At 52.7% G+C, this 15,955-nt stretch overlaps 1 protein-coding gene and 1 long non-coding RNA gene across 2 annotated transcripts in view; one reads left to right on the top strand and one right to left on the bottom strand.

Annotated features, from left to right (window-relative positions):
* Nucleotides 1–2,831, bottom strand: part of LOC130044279 (uncharacterized) — a 61,212-nt gene extending 58,381 nt beyond the window's left edge. Inside the window, exon 1 of the long non-coding RNA XR_008795386.1 lies at nucleotides 2,632–2,831. This is a non-coding gene — a long non-coding RNA (uncharacterized LOC130044279). The remainder of the gene's footprint in view (nucleotides 1–2,631) is intronic.
* Nucleotides 2,832–3,007: 176 nt separating this feature from the next.
* Nucleotides 3,008–6,339, top strand: CBLN1 (cerebellin 1 precursor). The gene is made up of 3 exons (XM_056136004.1): nucleotides 3,008–3,659; nucleotides 3,811–3,930; nucleotides 5,278–6,339. Exons 1-3 carry the CDS (start codon nucleotides 3,396–3,398, stop codon nucleotides 5,473–5,475), a joined length of 582 nt encoding a protein of 193 aa, XP_055991979.1. The 5' UTR covers nucleotides 3,008–3,395; the 3' UTR covers nucleotides 5,476–6,339.
* The last annotated feature ends 9,616 nt before the right edge of the window (nucleotides 6,340–15,955 follow it).

Genomic DNA, 15,955 nt, shown 5'->3' with positions numbered 1-15,955 from the left:
ATCCAGATAACCTTGGATGATGGATCTAGCCAGACTGTAACCACAGACTTTCTGTTTCAACCAAAGTCCTTTAAACTTAAGCCATCTTGAAGTGGTGTGGCTCAAGCAACTTAAAAAGAAAAAAAACCCCAAAACTCCCACATGTAACAATGTGACCACACCGCAAATACACACCACTGCTTTTGAGGTTCCCTACAGATTTCCCTCCTTATATACATTATCACAGTCCTCACAGTGCAGGAGCCTGTGTCTCTATAAACTTTGGGCCAACATTCATTTTCTGAACACACAGTGTGTGCAAGGGGCCTAGGGAATGGCGGGAGTGCAGTAATCAATCTAAAAGACAGAAGTCTGGGAAGTCTCACCTAGGAGTAAAGTGGAGGCTACACATCTTGGGGTGCTCAATAGCATTCAATGAGTGGGAGAATAAATAATAGAGCTTAGAGTCACAGAGAGGTAGTCCGGGTCAGAGATGAACCTCAAACATGGGAGCCCCCAAGAATGCTCAAACATTAGGGCAAAGAGATGTAAGTCAGAGCCCACTTAGGAGTGTGGGTCCCTAGGTAGATACATGTTGTCACTGGGGCAGGGAAATAATGAAAGAGCAGCGTCTGGGAGGCCAGGAAAGAGACTAAGTCTGGGTCGGTCAATATGCCTGCAAGATATGCCAGCAAAGAGGTTCAGCAGGCCCTCAGAAGGACACCGTGTGCAGCAGAAAAGCTGAGGCAGAACTGCAAGATGGAGACACCTTGGCTGTTCCTAGATGGAATTCAGGCACGGGCACCACGTGCCACAGTGCCAACAGGAAAAGGAGAAAAGAGGTGGCCATGGCCTTCCTCGGGGTCATGCCAGTCCTGCGTGTGAGCTGGACAAGACCAAGCTCTCCCAGTACATTGGGAATGTCGAGCTGTGGACACTCCGGGCACTGGGAATAAGCCTTTGGTTCTACCGGGATGTGTCTCCAGGGTACCCTCCTGCCCCTATACTGGCGCGCATCTCACCATTCACCCCTCACGGGGCTTCACCCGGTTCCCACTCTCACACTGGGCGTAATCACGGCTGGCATCGCTTTCTGGAGGGGGGATGTTTCAAAAACGAACCGAGTTGGAAAATCTCCTGGTGTGTGTCCTTTTAATTTAAACTAAAATCGCTCCTCCTGTCCCTCGGTGATTCCCCCTTCTCCAGGTCCGGTGGAACCCAGAGCGCGCCCTGGGCGGGCGGGCGGGGCGGGCCTCCCAGGCCCAGGAGGGAAGCGGGCAGGGCGCGGGGAAATTCTTTAAACCGCGATCAAAAACTCAAACGAGACAAAGGAAGCTGAAAAATGGGAAGGCGTGGCTGTCAGCGTTTCCAAGGCAGTTTCTCTCTCTCTCTCTCCCTTTTTTTTTACCCCCAGCGTAGGAGACAACGTTCCCTAGAGGGCAGCAGACCCCACAGACGAGAGCCCGCGGGCTAAAGCAGGCGCAGCAGCCCGCACCCCTGGGCTCCCCAGATTCGCACCTTGGCGCGCGCGGCACTCGCAGACCCCGGGACCCCCGGCGCGCTCGGAGCTCGCGGGGTGACCCGCGGGCGGCCAGCATCTCGCCCGCCTCTGCTTCAGAACCCGAGCCCGAGGACCTCGATGCAGAGGACCGCTCGTCCCTACAACGCCCGCCGGGCGCAAGGCTCATCCTCCCAGGAGGAGCCTTCTCAAAGTCGGGACTGGAAACGCTTTGGCCTTCCTCGAATCATCTCCGCAGTTCCCGAAGCTGGGCGTGGAGGTTCATCCCAGTGACGATCATAGGCGTCTAAAGCTAAAAGTCAGTGCCTGCGGCCGGATCCCCTCTGGGGTCCAAATAATCGTGGCCTTTAATAAAGAGCCCACAAAGTACAAGCTTCGGAGTTTATATCTGAAGCACTGTTGGGAGGCACACGTGGCTAAAACGTGTCATGACAGTGAACAGTAACAATAACGGCAATCACAATGGTAATAATAATAAAGTACGAATGCACAAGAAATTTCAAGTGCAAAAGAGGAAACTACGATTAGACCCTTGAACCTACCACTCACTCTACCGACCCTATATACCTGACCCCTCTACACCCTATGCTACAGCCTCGCACAGTGCAAGAGGCACGGAAGCGGGGCTGGTCCGTCTTTGCTGACCACGGCCTCCTTAGTGCCCGGGGATGGGAGGGGAGGCAGTGTCCAGCATAAATTGCACTAGTTCAAGGGCCCGGCCTGAATGAATGAATGAATGAATGAATGAATACATGCTCGGCCTGACTCTGCAGCTCTCAGAGCGTAGGGTTCAAGGGACAGGTGAGCTCCGTTCCCGTGGCGGCGGGTGGGTGGAGGGGCAGCCCCTCCTCCTGACGACCCCCCGCCTGCAATCCCAGCAGGGCCGTCCCCGGTGGCCACACGTGCGCCTCCCCAGGGACCCCCCCCACCCGCGGCGCAGGCCCCGCCCAGCCCCGCCGCGCGCGCACGCACGCGCCCTGCGGTCCGGCCGCCCGCCTGGCCCTCACTCCGGGGCACCCCCGCGCCTGCGCCCGCTGGGGGGCGCCCTCCCACCCCGCGCGTCTAGACGCGGGCGCCTCACGAGCTTCCACTGCGCCTACTCCCGCACCCTGCGCGCGCGCGACGCCTCCTACCTGAGGGTCGGCCAGGGAGGCGGGTGGAAGGGCTGAGGGGGGCTGAACCAGACCATGGCACGAGGCGGGAGGCGGGAGGCGAGCGAGGGAGCGGCCGCGGCCGCGGCGGACTGTCCGGGCGCGGGGGCGCGCGCGCGCGCTCCCGGCCCTCGCTCCCTCCGTCGACTCCCGGCCAGAGCCCTACCCTGCTGCCGCGCGCCACCCGCCTCGCCGCTCCTAATAACAACGGCGCCCGGGGTCAGGTGGCCGCGCGCGGACAGTGCCGCCATTGGCCCGGCGGGGAGTGCGGCGCCTCAGGATTGGCTGGGGGGCGGGGCCTCTGCGGGGCGGGGGCGGGGCTGTCGGGAGGCGGGCGGGGCGGGGGCGGGGGCGGGGCCAGGCCGTGGTCCGCGCCTTTGTGCCCGGCGCGCGCTCTCCGCCCGCTCCGGCTGCAGCGCCGGCTGCATCAATAATTCAGAGCGGCGGCAGCGGCGGGTGCGGGCAGCAGGCAGTGGAAGCGACGGGGACCGAGCGGCAGCGGCTATGCATCCAAGTGTGGCTGGGCAGCCCCGGCACCCCTGAGGCCCGGGTGGGGCTCCGGGTGCATCGCGCGCTGGGCACGCTTGCCCGGGAGTGAACGGAAGAGCCAGTAGTGTTCACATCGGCGTCAGCGGAGCTGCGAACGGAGCAGAGGAGGGGGGCTCCGGAGCCGGACTGGGGCGGGGTGGGGGCGGCTGGCGCAGGCAGCCCCCGGGGTGGGGGGCGGGGTGGGCGCCGTAGCCGCGATGCTGGGCGTCGTGGAACTGCTGCTGCTGGGGGCGGCGTGGCTGGCGGGCCCGGCCCGTGGGCAGAATGAAACGGAGCCCATCGTTTTGGAGGGCAAGTGCCTGGTGGTATGCGACTCCAACCCCACGTCCGATCCCACCGGCACAGCTCTGGGCATCTCGGTGCGCTCCGGCAGCGCCAAGGTGGCTTTTTCTGCCATCAGAAGCACCAACCATGAGCCGTCTGAGATGAGTAATCGCACCATGATCATCTATTTCGACCAGGTGAGTGCAACATGCAGATTGGGTTGGTGGGGTTGGGGGAGCGGTGGGAGGCAAATGTCCGACCCTCTCCAAGGTCTCGGCGGAGGTTGATGGCGAGAGTTCGGGACTGACTCTTGCCTACCTACTTCCTTTCGTTCCCGTCTCCTTGTAGGTACTAGTGAACATCGGGAACAACTTTGATTCAGAACGCAGCACTTTCATCGCCCCGCGCAAAGGGATCTACAGTTTTAACTTCCACGTGGTAAAAGTCTACAACAGACAGACTATCCAGGTCAGCTCCCGCCCCAGGGCCAGGCCGGGTCTCGGTAGGGGCAGTTAGCTGCGCGAGCGTGCTTCGGGTGGAGAGATGAGGGGGCCGCTGCCGCAAGTGCCGGGGGCTGCTGGAAGGGACTGTAGCGGGCCTCAAGGTTCTCTGGTGTGACTATCCCTCGCTTCCGCCGTCTTCAGCTCTTGGAACCTAGCCCCATCCCCGGGACCTGAGTTTACTGCCTCTGCCTCTGGGCCCCTCCAAAGTGGTTTCTCAGCTTTTCTGCGAAACTCTGGGGATTTCACGTAGCGTTTGCTCTTAGCACCACTGACCTTTATCGCTGTCGGGAGCTTTCTAAGATCTGAGACCTGCCTTTAGCCCCACAGGCCGGCCGCTGCCCCTTCCCTTGCACCTGCTCCCAAGCTTTAGTGACACTGGTGCACTTGCATTGGGCACCAAGCTCAGTAGTCACCTGCGTTCCTTTAGGGAATGATCCCAGATTAAAAAAAAAAAAACAGCTGCACCAAACCCTAGAGAATGAAGCTTTTGGAGAAAGAAGGGAGCAGGGCATAGCACCACTTTCCCTGGCGCCAGCCTTGCCTCAGCTGTACTCACCTATCCTTTAGCTAGATTCCCTCAAGGTGTTCAGGTTTGCTTTGGGTGGAGACAGAAGGTGGGGCCACCGCTGGTAAGAGGACTGCTGCTGTTGCCTCGGCCAGGCAAGGGCAAAACCAGGCCGCAATTGGTGGCTGAATCTGGGGTGGGAGTTGAGCCTGGCCTTTGGGATGAAGCAGGAATCGCTGGCCTGCAGAGATTTCTCAACAGCTGTCTCATCAGCTGCAAGCCGTGCTCCCCACTGTATCGCAGCACAAGTAGGATGGAAAGGAACTGTAGCTTTCAAACATTGGGGTGTGAGTGTGTGTGTGTGTGTGTGTGTGTGTGTGTGTGTGTGCTCGAGAGGCTCGTGCATTTTCTCAAAAGGGTTAAAAGCAGAGTCCTCTGAGCTTCTCCTGGAGGATGGGGGTAGGTGTGTGTATGTGGTTGTGGGGGGCGGGGATGGGGAACCAGGCCTCAGGACTCATGAAATGGAACAAGAGTGTGGCCAGCATTCCCTCTAGCATTCAAGGAATGAAAGTGACTGTCATTTGGGGGTCGGAGGCAGGGACCCTTCTGGTTATCCAGAAGAAATGTACTTTGCCCCATTCCGACCCGCAGCAGCAGGGAGCTTTAAAGTTTCTCTCTCCACCCTCCCCACCCTTTTCTCCTGGGGCTTTCAGGCCTGAGCCCTTAGCTCAGAATTGGAGGTTGGCTTGCCTCTTGCTCACTCCCCATCCTGGCTGCACCTCTGAAGTGGGCCTTTCTCTTCCCCAGGTGAGCCTCATGTTAAACGGGTGGCCTGTGATCTCAGCCTTCGCCGGTGACCAGGATGTGACCCGGGAGGCCGCCAGCAATGGAGTTCTAATCCAGATGGAGAAAGGCGACCGAGCATACCTCAAGCTGGAGCGGGGGAACTTGATGGGGGGCTGGAAGTACTCAACCTTCTCGGGATTCCTCGTGTTTCCCCTCTGACTGGCTGCTCCCCCCAGAATGGAGGCAGGGAGAGGGTGAAGGCAGGAGGAAGGCAGGAGGAGGGATGAAAAAAGAGGCCAGAAAGCGGCACAGCCTGCAGCTTCCTATCGGGTGCCCGATTGTATCTGGTAAGAGGTGCGCCCGGGAGGACAGCTTTGGCCATTTCCTCTTCAGACAAAGTCAATTCTGCTTAGCTCTGCACACTCCCCTTTCCAAAAATAAACTCACCTCCCCCACTACAATCGCAGTAATCAAGAGAGACTGCCTTGTCATTGTTTCTTAGCCCCATGTTCATGCTCCCTACAGTTTATATAAAAAAGAAACTCCATATTTCACCATATAATGTGAAATATCTTCCTCCCCCTGCCCCTCTGAATGGTTCTACCTGCTGAAATCGAGATACCCGACCCACCCCCTTTAAGTTTGGAGAGAAGGGGTAATGGTTTCCTTATTTGTTTTTCTTTTTGGCTGGGGGAAGATGATTTGATTTGGCAAGTATTGCTGTTCTTAAGACACCAAACAAGAGTTAATTCGCTGAAGATACCCTGTGTCTTCTGCTGCTCCTTAGCAGAGAAAGGACTCGCCCTACGTTAAAAATATATATATGTATAAATATTTATCATTTGTACACAAAGAACTTTTCCCAGTGGAAACTGGCTGTGTTTCCGTATTTCTGTGTCCTATTCGGAGTGATCGTGAAATCTAAGGCTGCTTGCTGTTCTGACGCTTGTCAATGCCCTCGTGTTCTGTGGCTCCACCAACGGCCGGAGGCTCTTTGGACGCGTCCTCGCCGTCTTGTAACATACGTGTGAATAGCCAAGATTTAATTTTGCTTTAATCCAATAAAGTTGAAGTGGGACTTTTTATTTTTCTGAAACAGCTTTCTAAACTCCGTATCTTCGCGCCCCCGGCCCGAGGTTTGGGGGCAGGGTGCGGAAGGACGAATTTCAGGAGCCTTGAAGAATGCCACGTCGAAGAAAGGCCGGGGGACGCCAGGGTTTGCCCGCCACGCCGCTCGGCGCTCCTTCCTGCGCCAAGCCTAGGGCTAGCTCAGCTTTCGCCGCGGCTCCCTGCTTAGGCGCAAACGTACGAAATTTGCCCGAAATCTTGCTAGGTTAGGCGCGGCCGCCGATCTGGAAGCGAAATTTGTTTTTTGAGGGGTGTTTTTCCTTCCCTTTCCCTCCCAATCTAAAGGCATCAGGAACAATCCCAATTCGAGGAGCCAGAACCAGCCTGCCCGGATTGGCAACGCTTCCCAGCCGCCTTCTACCCCCGGATTTCTCCAACCCTCTTTTCGCTCCACAGTCCCCAAGCAGCGTATCTTTTATACCATACAGCACCTCCTCTGAATCCGGAGTCGGCCCGCCGGCAACCCCAGACGCCCAGGAGGTGCGATCGTACTCAAGGCGAACTTGTATTCAAAGAGGTTCGCCCAGGAGTTTGATTGTATAGGGACATAATGTGAACTCAAAACTGAAATAAACGACTTCGTTTTAAGTCTGGAAGTCTGATCCCATCCCTTCCGCGGCGGGGCGGTCAGACACCCGAGAGCGTGTGGGCGGGCGGCCGCGGGCTGGGGAGCAGTGCCCGACCCGGGGACGGGGCGCCCAGGTCCCTGATTCTCTTGACAGGCCATTTCCTGAAGGAGATTCAAAAAAACGAGCCTAAGTAGCGACTCGGGTCTGGGGGCTCATCAAAGCACCATAAGTAACGCTTCCCGATTTATTCCTGCAGCAGCTTGTCCGGGAGAGGGATGCGCCCATCCTGCGGCTTGAAACTCGGATCCGCGCGCGCTCCGTAGGGGCGCGCGTCCCTAGCGGCCGCGCTCAGCAGCCCCTGCGCGCCCGTGAGGGGATGCCAGCGAATTGGGCTAAGACGCAAAGCCAAGTTTTCACTTTTCGTGCACGGCGAAGAGGGGGTGAAGCGCGATAAAACATGCGGGGTGAATTTCAGATGGAAAAAAAAAAACACCAACTACGCTTGCTTTGTTAAGAGACACTTTGGTACACGCTTTTCTCCGCGTTCTTCGGCTTGGGAGCCGGCAACCCGGAGAGCGGCGGACACGCTCGACCCAAACGCTGTGCTCAAGTACCACCAGCCTGCCAGGCGCGCAAGCTGGGCGCTGGGTGCTCTCGGCAGGGTGCAGGGTCGTGCTTTGAGCGAGGATCAGCAAAGTGGTTCCAAGGAGGGAGAGGTGCCGGGAGTGTGCCTCTCTGGGTCCGTCTAAAGACCCGGGAATCAAAGCGGCTGGCGGAGACTGTCCCGGGACACTGAGGGCGCAGCCTCCTCCCCAGCGCAGTTGCGCAGGATTTAGTCCTTTTCTTACTGCACTGGCTATGGTGTGCTAGTGCCGCCGGCTCTAAAAGCTGAGGCTGGGGGTCTGGGGTGAAGGCCAACCGGAAGCAAACGGGTCCCAAAGGGCATGGAGAAGGAGCCGTTCTCTCTGGACTCTTTTGCGGCTCCTGTCTTCCCATACTGCAGGCAAACCTGGACATTGGACCTTCCGCTGGTTGCTACTTCCTCCGCTTTTTGTTGGTGTGCCCCGCCCCCACTCTCTTCATGCCTCTGCACCTCTGTTCCTTCGCTTGAGGTCAGCTTGCACTTCGTCCTGCAGTACTTTTCAAACCCGTCTTCCTGGGGCATCCGAGCAACTCAGCTGGCAGCCGCCTCCTAGAAGGTGCAGTCCCTGCTCCTTTCCCCAGACCCCCTCGGGACAGCCTTGGACTGGGCCTCTCTCTCTCTCTGAGGGCAGTGGGGTCCACACCAGCAAGCCCTTGGAAATGCTAAGCTGGTGTCCCTGGCTCAGAGGGCTCAGGAAACTGTGGGATTCTCTAGCCCCCTTTAACTACCCTCTCCCTGAGGCCCGAGACACCCATTAACTATGCCAAGAGGGCCTGAGTCTGCTCTCCCCTGGGACTTAGAGTTTCAGTGCATGTCAAACCAAGAAGCACATGTCAATCAGGACACTTCCCTGGCCTGGGGATGGCAGGAGGAGGACTGGAGGGACCAGTCTTATGCCTCTGCCAAAGACAGGTGGGTTGATGATCTTCATAAAATTGTGCTCCATTTGGGAGGACCCAGAAACGCCAGAGGTGCTCCAGCTTCTCTGAGTTTCTCTGGACATGGGCCTGCCTCCTTCATTCATTAATTCTTTAATGCTAAGGAAAGGAGCCGACGGGGCCTCAGCACAATGCTCTTATTCAGCCTAGTCCTCTATTCAAAAGCCCCTTCTTCTACCTGGTCACTTCCTTCTCTGCAACCCTGATATCAGTAATCATCACCTCCTCCAGGAAGTCAGAGGGACAAAATGATGACACCCATCCTACACACACACTCCTGGTCTGGGAGAACCCCTCTAACCGCCGCACCTATCCACTCCCACCTTCCCTAAAAATGCTGCTGGGTCTGGGTGGGCGCTGGGAGGTTTCTAGGACCCAACGAGCCCACACCTGGCTTGTAGGCCCGGGATTTTTCCAGGCTGCGTCTTGAGCTTCTTGGGAGTCGCAGGACCTGCGTCCTTGTCGTCTGTGCGGTCTGCTAGGCCCCACTCAGCTTCCCCAAACTCGCTCGTTCGCGTTTGCGGCTTCCACACTTTGCAGTGCCGGGAGAGCATCCCCGAGCAGCGCGCGCCAGTGAGACCGCTTCCAAAGAGAACATAATTAGAAGCTGGAGAAGGAGCCTCCCCGCGGCTCCCTGCTTGCTTTAAGGGACGCCCGGATCCCCGCGCCGCCTGCGCGCGCCCCGCTCTCTCGGCGGCTTCTGGCTGCTGCGCTGCCTGCCCGGAGTTGCCGCCGTCCCGACCGCGCGAAGCTCAACTCTCATCAGGCCGGGCGCTGGGAGCGAACTCGAATTCTCTCCAGGCCAGGCCAGGCTTGGTCCACACAAGCCGACTCCTCGCCACATCCTGTCTCCCGCCTCCCGGGGAGCCCTGGACCCCCATCTCTGTCATCCCTACTGGCACTGAACGGTGAAACCCATAGTGGGCTCTAGGGGCAGCTAGAGGAGGGGGCCAGGAACCCGCGGTTGGGCTGGTGGTCTCGGGGAACAATCTCCGCATTCCGAGGGCAGACAGAGTCTGGCGTCCCCTGCCAAACCCAACAGGTCCGATCTCCGCGCCCAGGCCCTCTCACTGAAGATGCGTCCCAGTGTCCCTGAGCCCCAGGCCTGCCTGTTTCTATTGGGACAGAAATGCCGTCACAATGGGCGCCCGGGTGGACCGCCCCAGTATTGGGGATTCTGGCGCGATCCACAGACCGGATGCACCTGCCTACTGTAAGGGGCAGCGGCCCGGGGATAGGGGAGGTGGGGGAGGGGGACAGTCCGGCAACTGAACTGGTGGCCTGGAGAAGGAAGGGGCACAGCGCCTCTGAGTGGGGAGGCCAGTCACAGAGTCCCCTCCCCCCACCCAGCTCCCCACCCTTTCAGTGTATCAAAGGAAGACGATTACCTTACCCACAAGTGTCCTTCAACCCTTCCTCGCCCCAGCTCAGGGGATGTACATTCTTCTGCGCACACATCCCTGTGGGTGCAGAGCCTGGTTTGTAGGCCTACTCCCTTTAAGGGGTGAGGCCTCCCTGTCCGACACCTCTTCCTTTGTCCCGATCTGGCACAGAGCAGGTGTCCTGTGAAACCAGACTGCTAGGTCAGATTGTGGACCCTGAACCCCACCAGGGAAAAATGCCCTTCAGGGCACTCCCTGAGCCTCCCTCTTCAATCCCAGCAGTGCTGACCCAGAGGTGCTAAAAGACCACCACAGCAGCCGACCATCACGGACCTGGCCCTGCCATCTACACAAAGACAAAAACCTTCCCAGGTTCTTGTTCTTGTTCTGTCCCCTTCCATTCACTCTGACTCTACGGGCCTTGACCCTCAGCAGATGGCAATGAGTAGGGAAGGCAGGAAGAGGCCCTGCTGAAATCTTCTGGTGGTGTTGGTTTTGTTGCTGGCTCTTTATACTGGAAAAGTGTTTTTCTGTGCAGAGTGCAGGCTGCCTGCACTTCAGGCAACAGTGAGGAGATAGTGCAGCTGAAGTCAGGACTGGAAATTTCATGATCACAGAGAAAGGGCTTCCAGTTGGTTGGTTGGCTCTGGACTGGCCAGAGCCTGGGGATGTCTTTGCCCATCTCAGTAAGACTCTAAAGAGGTTTGGGAAGAGAATTTGGGGAAGGGACTGGCTTCACCCCCTACTGAGTGGGATCCAATTTTACCTCAACTACAACTTGCTCTCTGACCTGGCCCATCAGCACCAGCCTCTCCTGACGACCTGAACCTTCCATTTAGACCTCTATTTAGATTTTACTCTGATGACAACTGTTGGACACCAAGCCCCAGGAGTGTCAGCACGCACAGTCCTGGGATTGGTAGGGCCGCTGGAAAGGTGCCTTGCATAAAGTGAGTGAAGGGTCAACTCATGTGTCAATGGGTAGGTGGTTGGAGGGAGCATAGTTATATCACATGTGTCTGCTTGACCAGACTGAATCCATAAATGTATCTCTCTGGTTTACAGTTGCATTCACAATGCCCAGCACAGTTCCCACAATAATCTAAAAAGTATTTCCTGATGAATAAATGAATGAAGAGTTTGGCCATGGGACTCTCTGACCTGTGAGATTCTAGAGTGCAGGCACTGTGTACTCCTCTCGAACTCCCTACAGCCCACTGGCAGCAATGTTTCCTTTAGAACTTAAGTAAATTATGCACTTTATCTGGGCCTTGTACACTTGCTACACAGCTTCTTAGAGGGCAGGGAGCATATTTTTATTCTCTTTAAAGTGTAGGAATATCATCTCCCCTCCCAACATCTAATTACACTGCTTGCTTTCCGGGTTATTTATTTTAAACCCAGGATGAATCACTACATCTGGGGCAATAGGTAGGGTTGGAGTTCCTTGATGATGATGCCAGGGAACCATCAATTGGTAAAGCCAATAGGTTTTCCTGGTAACAGCAAACTGGGAATCAGTTTCCACATAGAGCCTTGACCAGTGAAGGAGCAGACCCTAAGGATATTTCCTTAGCAGACTCTAAGGATAGCTCTGAAGTCTCTGGATGTTGTTATATCTGCAAGCAGAGTAACCTTTGAAATCCCCTTACAGCTTTGGGTACTGCTGTAGACCATAGAAGTGGGAGTGGACTCTCTTTTCCCTCTCTAAATAAAATTAAATATTCCTCAAACCCCTTCCTTCCTCAGATGCAGTGTCCAGCTGAGAGTTAAATCCAACAAAGAGTTCCCTGGAATGCGGTTAGCCAGAAGCAAACTGCTTACTCAAGTGAGGCTCCAAGAGCCTTTTCTTTCATCATCAGAAATTACTGCATAATTATCAGGGAAGTTTTCAAAGAGGGAAGAGGGAATTCTTACAAACGAGAGGCTACTGAGCATTTCTTCCTCCTCATTTACAAGGAAGTTGTCTGTTCCACCCATATTCAGTGTTGAATTAATTCTCCTTTGTATTTGTATTTGGACTCAGAAATAAACTTCCCCCAAGTCCCTGAGAAATTCAGAAGACTTTATAATCACTGTGTGGCTCCAAATACGAATTTAAGTGCAGCTGATGCTGATGACCCTACTATTTTACTAACTTTTCTTGATCAGAGCTACCCGTGTTGTATTCAATATGCCAAACACAGTAACAATGAGTCTCACAATGGAGACGTTACTGGGCCTGTTTGAACAAATCGATGAACAACGGGAGGATAGTGCTACATTGCTATAGTCTTGATCAGAGTTGCTCAGCAAGGATCCCAGCAAAGAAGTATGTGTTATCCAACACCCGCTGCTATCTCTGAAGAAGTTCATTTCCAGTAGATGAATTATTTGCTCATTCTGCAGATGCCAGGTGAGAGGGAACATGGAAGGCCAATTGAGCTATGGGTGCTGCTGGACCATGGTTCATCCTTCTCAAGGCATCTGAATGTCCAGTGCTTTCCTTTCTTTCTCCTCTGAATTTCTTATGCTTCTTCTCTCCCTGCCTGTCAGGTTTGCAGTGTGTGTGCCTCCCTGATGTCCTGTGTCCCTATGATTGATCCTGCTGCTCTGAGAGGCGCTGAGTTTGCAGCTGTTTCTCCTGATTGCCCAGTTGTGTCATAAGAAATTGAGGTCCAGGCTAAAGGCAGAAACAAGGAATGAGTAACCCAACCTTTAGGGTTGCATTCCAGCTAAAAGTATATGAAATGCAGAATTCTTCAGGTCACTATTAGGATCTCCATCAACTTCCACTTCACTTGTCTTCAGAACCCTGACTTCTATTACTTTCAACCCCAAGAAAAGCCATCTGAACTATGACAAGTGCCTCCTTGTGATCCCTCTTATTGTTTTATTCATTAACTGAATGAGCTTCTCAAACTATAAGCCAAACACACCACGCAACTTCTCTACTTATGACCATTCCCTGCCTTGCTCAAAACAACTTCTTGCAAAGGCTTGTCAGTCCCCCATGATGGGACTCTTGTTGCCCTCTACAACTTCATCTTCTACTGCTTTACTCCAAAGTTGGGAGCTCACCCTGGTTTCCTGTTGGTTTTGAGAATATGTCAAGTCCCCTGTCCCCTCTACCACCCATCAGAACTTTTGCTTACATTGGTTGATGCTTTGGGGCAAAGAACACTCTGTTACTCCCAACCAATATTTCTCATGCAGCTTCCTTCTTTTTCAGGTCTCAGCAGGCCATCTCTGATTACTGTCTCTGATTATGAGCCATTTCCTTTGTTACCACTTGAATGCTGTTAACACTGCCTTGAAATGGTCTTTTATCTTATTGACTGTCTCTCTCCCTGGGGACAAGGATCTGATCTGTCTTGGCTATCATTTTCCTCCTTGAGTTGGGAAGAAGCTTGTAATGGTAAAGGTAGTGGCTCCATTCACATGAGAATGACTGAATGGCAAAGCAGCCATTGGGTCTCCTCATTGGTCCTTTCCTCGGGATCCTGGGGGAAGTTGTGGTCCAGGAAAGCCACCCAACATGGCATCCAGTTGAAGCCATGAGACTGGACAACTGGTGACTTCTCATCCATAGTCCCAACAATTGTCTTTGTGCTTATTGTTAAAATTGCTTAATTCATCTGAACCATGAGGAGAAGTGAGTTGTATATCACTAGAATTTTCCCTATGAAGTTTTCTTTAGAGAATGACCAAGAAGAAGGAAAGGAATGTTGTTCTAGAGCAGAAGTTCAAAAAAAATTAGAATGCCACTCCTGAATTTGTAAACTCCACTTGGAGCTAAGATTGCTAAGATTGGTAGCAAGGTGCAGACTGAGGGAGGAAGCTGAGGGCTAGAGAATCAGACGCAAGAGAGAAGGCAGTTCCTTGATTCTAAAAGAGGAGAAGGCAACACATTAGAGTCAAAGAAAAAGAGCAATGTGAGTTTAAGACTGTAGTAGAAGGATGGGTGTCTTCGGACTGCAGAAAAAAACCCAGTTAACTTGGAGCTGTCAATCAAAAATTTATCCAACAACTAAAACAAAGGGCCACAATCATGGCAAACATGCCCAGTACCCTCTCTGCTGCTATAGGTCCTACAGGAAAACCCAAGTATGGGACTGCCTTGACCATAACCCAGCCAGAGACAGAACACAGGAGAGAAGGCTAAGAATTTAGGTTGAGGCTTGGCTGTCTATTTACTTACTTGCACGCATCTGCTCCTTCCTACACCACTCTGTGAGCTCAGGAGTATAAGTCAGTTTTCACAATGCTTAGGTTTCACTCTCCTTTATATGGCAGTAGGGGACCACTGGTTAAAAGTGCAAGCTTTGACTTAAGCAAATGACTCAAAACGTCACTGAATTGATCTGGACTCTCGTGGTTCTAAATGATAGAAACAACTCAAATCGACCCTGGTACCACCCTTGCCAAAAAAAAAATCATTTGCTATTATAACACAATAACAAAAAAAATCCAGGAATGATTAAATTCAATGTAGTTGATTCAGGCGCTTAAAGAAAACCTTGAGAGATTTGTTCCTTTATCCTTCAGGATTGTTTTCAGGATTCTTTGTGTGGCAATTTAGAGCAGCAATAGGCTCCGTCTCTGCCTACCTCCTGTGTCTCCTTAAAAGAGTGTCCCCATGGCAGCTCCAGAAAAAGATCCAGAATTATTGGATATTTGAGTTATTTTTCAATCATATGATTTATTCCTAGAATTGATCTGTTTAGTCAGAGGAATAAAATGACTGGAGATGGGGAGGGGAGAGGCTGCCTATCTGGGGGTTACTATTACCACAGAAGAGAGAATGCATGTGAAAACAGTTGATTCCACCACACAGTCAGTTCCTGGTCATGACTTTAAAAATAAGGAACTTAACTGTCTCTGAGTTTTGGATTTCTTATCTGTTAAAGTGGGATGGACAGTAAGAATACCTAATTGTATTAGGGTCAATGGAGTAATACATACAGAAGATTTAATAGAGTAAAGCACATAGTGTAGCACAGTAAATAGTAGCTATTACCATTGTTTCCAATATAATCTTTGCCAATGCCCATGCACTCTGGCATTATTATTTAATTATATCAGGAACAATGCCCTTTTCTCCAGTAGAGAGTGAGCTCCTTATGGCCCAATGATATTTATTTGTACAGGCACATCATCTGGAGGTTTTGCTAAAATACAGATTCTGATTCTTTATGTCTAGGCTGGCGCTTGAGATTCTGCAATTTTAGTAAGCTTTTAAGAATTGATGTTTTAGTAGAATTTTTTTCTTCAGTTCTAACAGTCTTCAAAATCTCATGTCAAGAAGGTGTTAAGAAACAAAATTCACCAAGCACATTTGAGAGATCTCACTGACTTCATTCAACAATTTAAGAAATCATGCAGCAACTTATCTAGCAGACATAAAAGAGCTCCAAGGAGCTGTACAAATGAGACTTTACTTCTCTTTATTTTATTCTAGTTCTTTAACAAATAAATTTTTTAAAATTTTGGCTTCTCAGACAGTACTCGGGGGACCTTGGGGTTACTCCCTACAAACTGGACCAGATGATTCAGTGCTTTGCCTGGTGAAGGTAGTGCTTGAGTCCTGTAATGCTGAGGGTTCAAGGATCACCCCTACAGTACTTGGGAGTCAAGTGACACTGTGAATCAAAGTCTGGACCTTAAGCATGCAAGGCATACACCCCTAACTCCTGCGCCATCTCAAAATATGAAGTTTTATGGTTGAAGAGGGCTGGAATAAGGAAGTTTTGCAAGCAAGAAAGTTTATTGGTTACTGTAGCCTTATATTTTTTGCTCAGAGTTGGCTGGGGCAGTTCAAGGAGATACCCTAAATAGTACTAACTGTGATACTTAGCTTATTATTGTAAGATTCTACTTCTGGGAGAACTGAAACTATAATGTTTAGTCTGGAGTCATGGGGTTTTTTTAGGGAAATTCTATTTTGAGTACTAATGGTAGCGTATCTCACAGTTACTTTCAAATCCCGTGTACAGGTATCTTGTGCCTAAATCACTAGGAATTTTTTCTTTGGGGGTAAGGGGTGGTGTTTGGGAGAGA

The sequence above is a fragment of the Sorex fumeus genome, unplaced genomic scaffold (genome assembly GCF_029834395.1).
Source record: "Sorex fumeus unplaced genomic scaffold, SorFum_2.1 ptg000122l, whole genome shotgun sequence".
In the NCBI taxonomy this organism is placed as follows: Eukaryota; Metazoa; Chordata; class Mammalia; order Eulipotyphla; family Soricidae; genus Sorex; species Sorex fumeus.
Note: the sequence above shows the minus strand (reverse complement) of the source record. Positions and strands in the feature narration are given on the sequence as shown.

Coding starts and splice junctions, on each gene's coding strand:
- CBLN1 (XM_056136004.1), top strand. CDS start 3,396: ATGCTGGGCGTCGTGGAACTGCTGCTGCTGGGGGCGGCGTGGCTGGCG. Junction 3,660..3,810: donor TGATCATCTATTTCGACCAG/GTGAGTGCAACA, acceptor GTCTCCTTGTAG/GTACTAGTGAACATCGGGAA. Junction 3,931..5,277: donor ACAACAGACAGACTATCCAG/GTCAGCTCCCGC, acceptor TCTCTTCCCCAG/GTGAGCCTCATGTTAAACGG.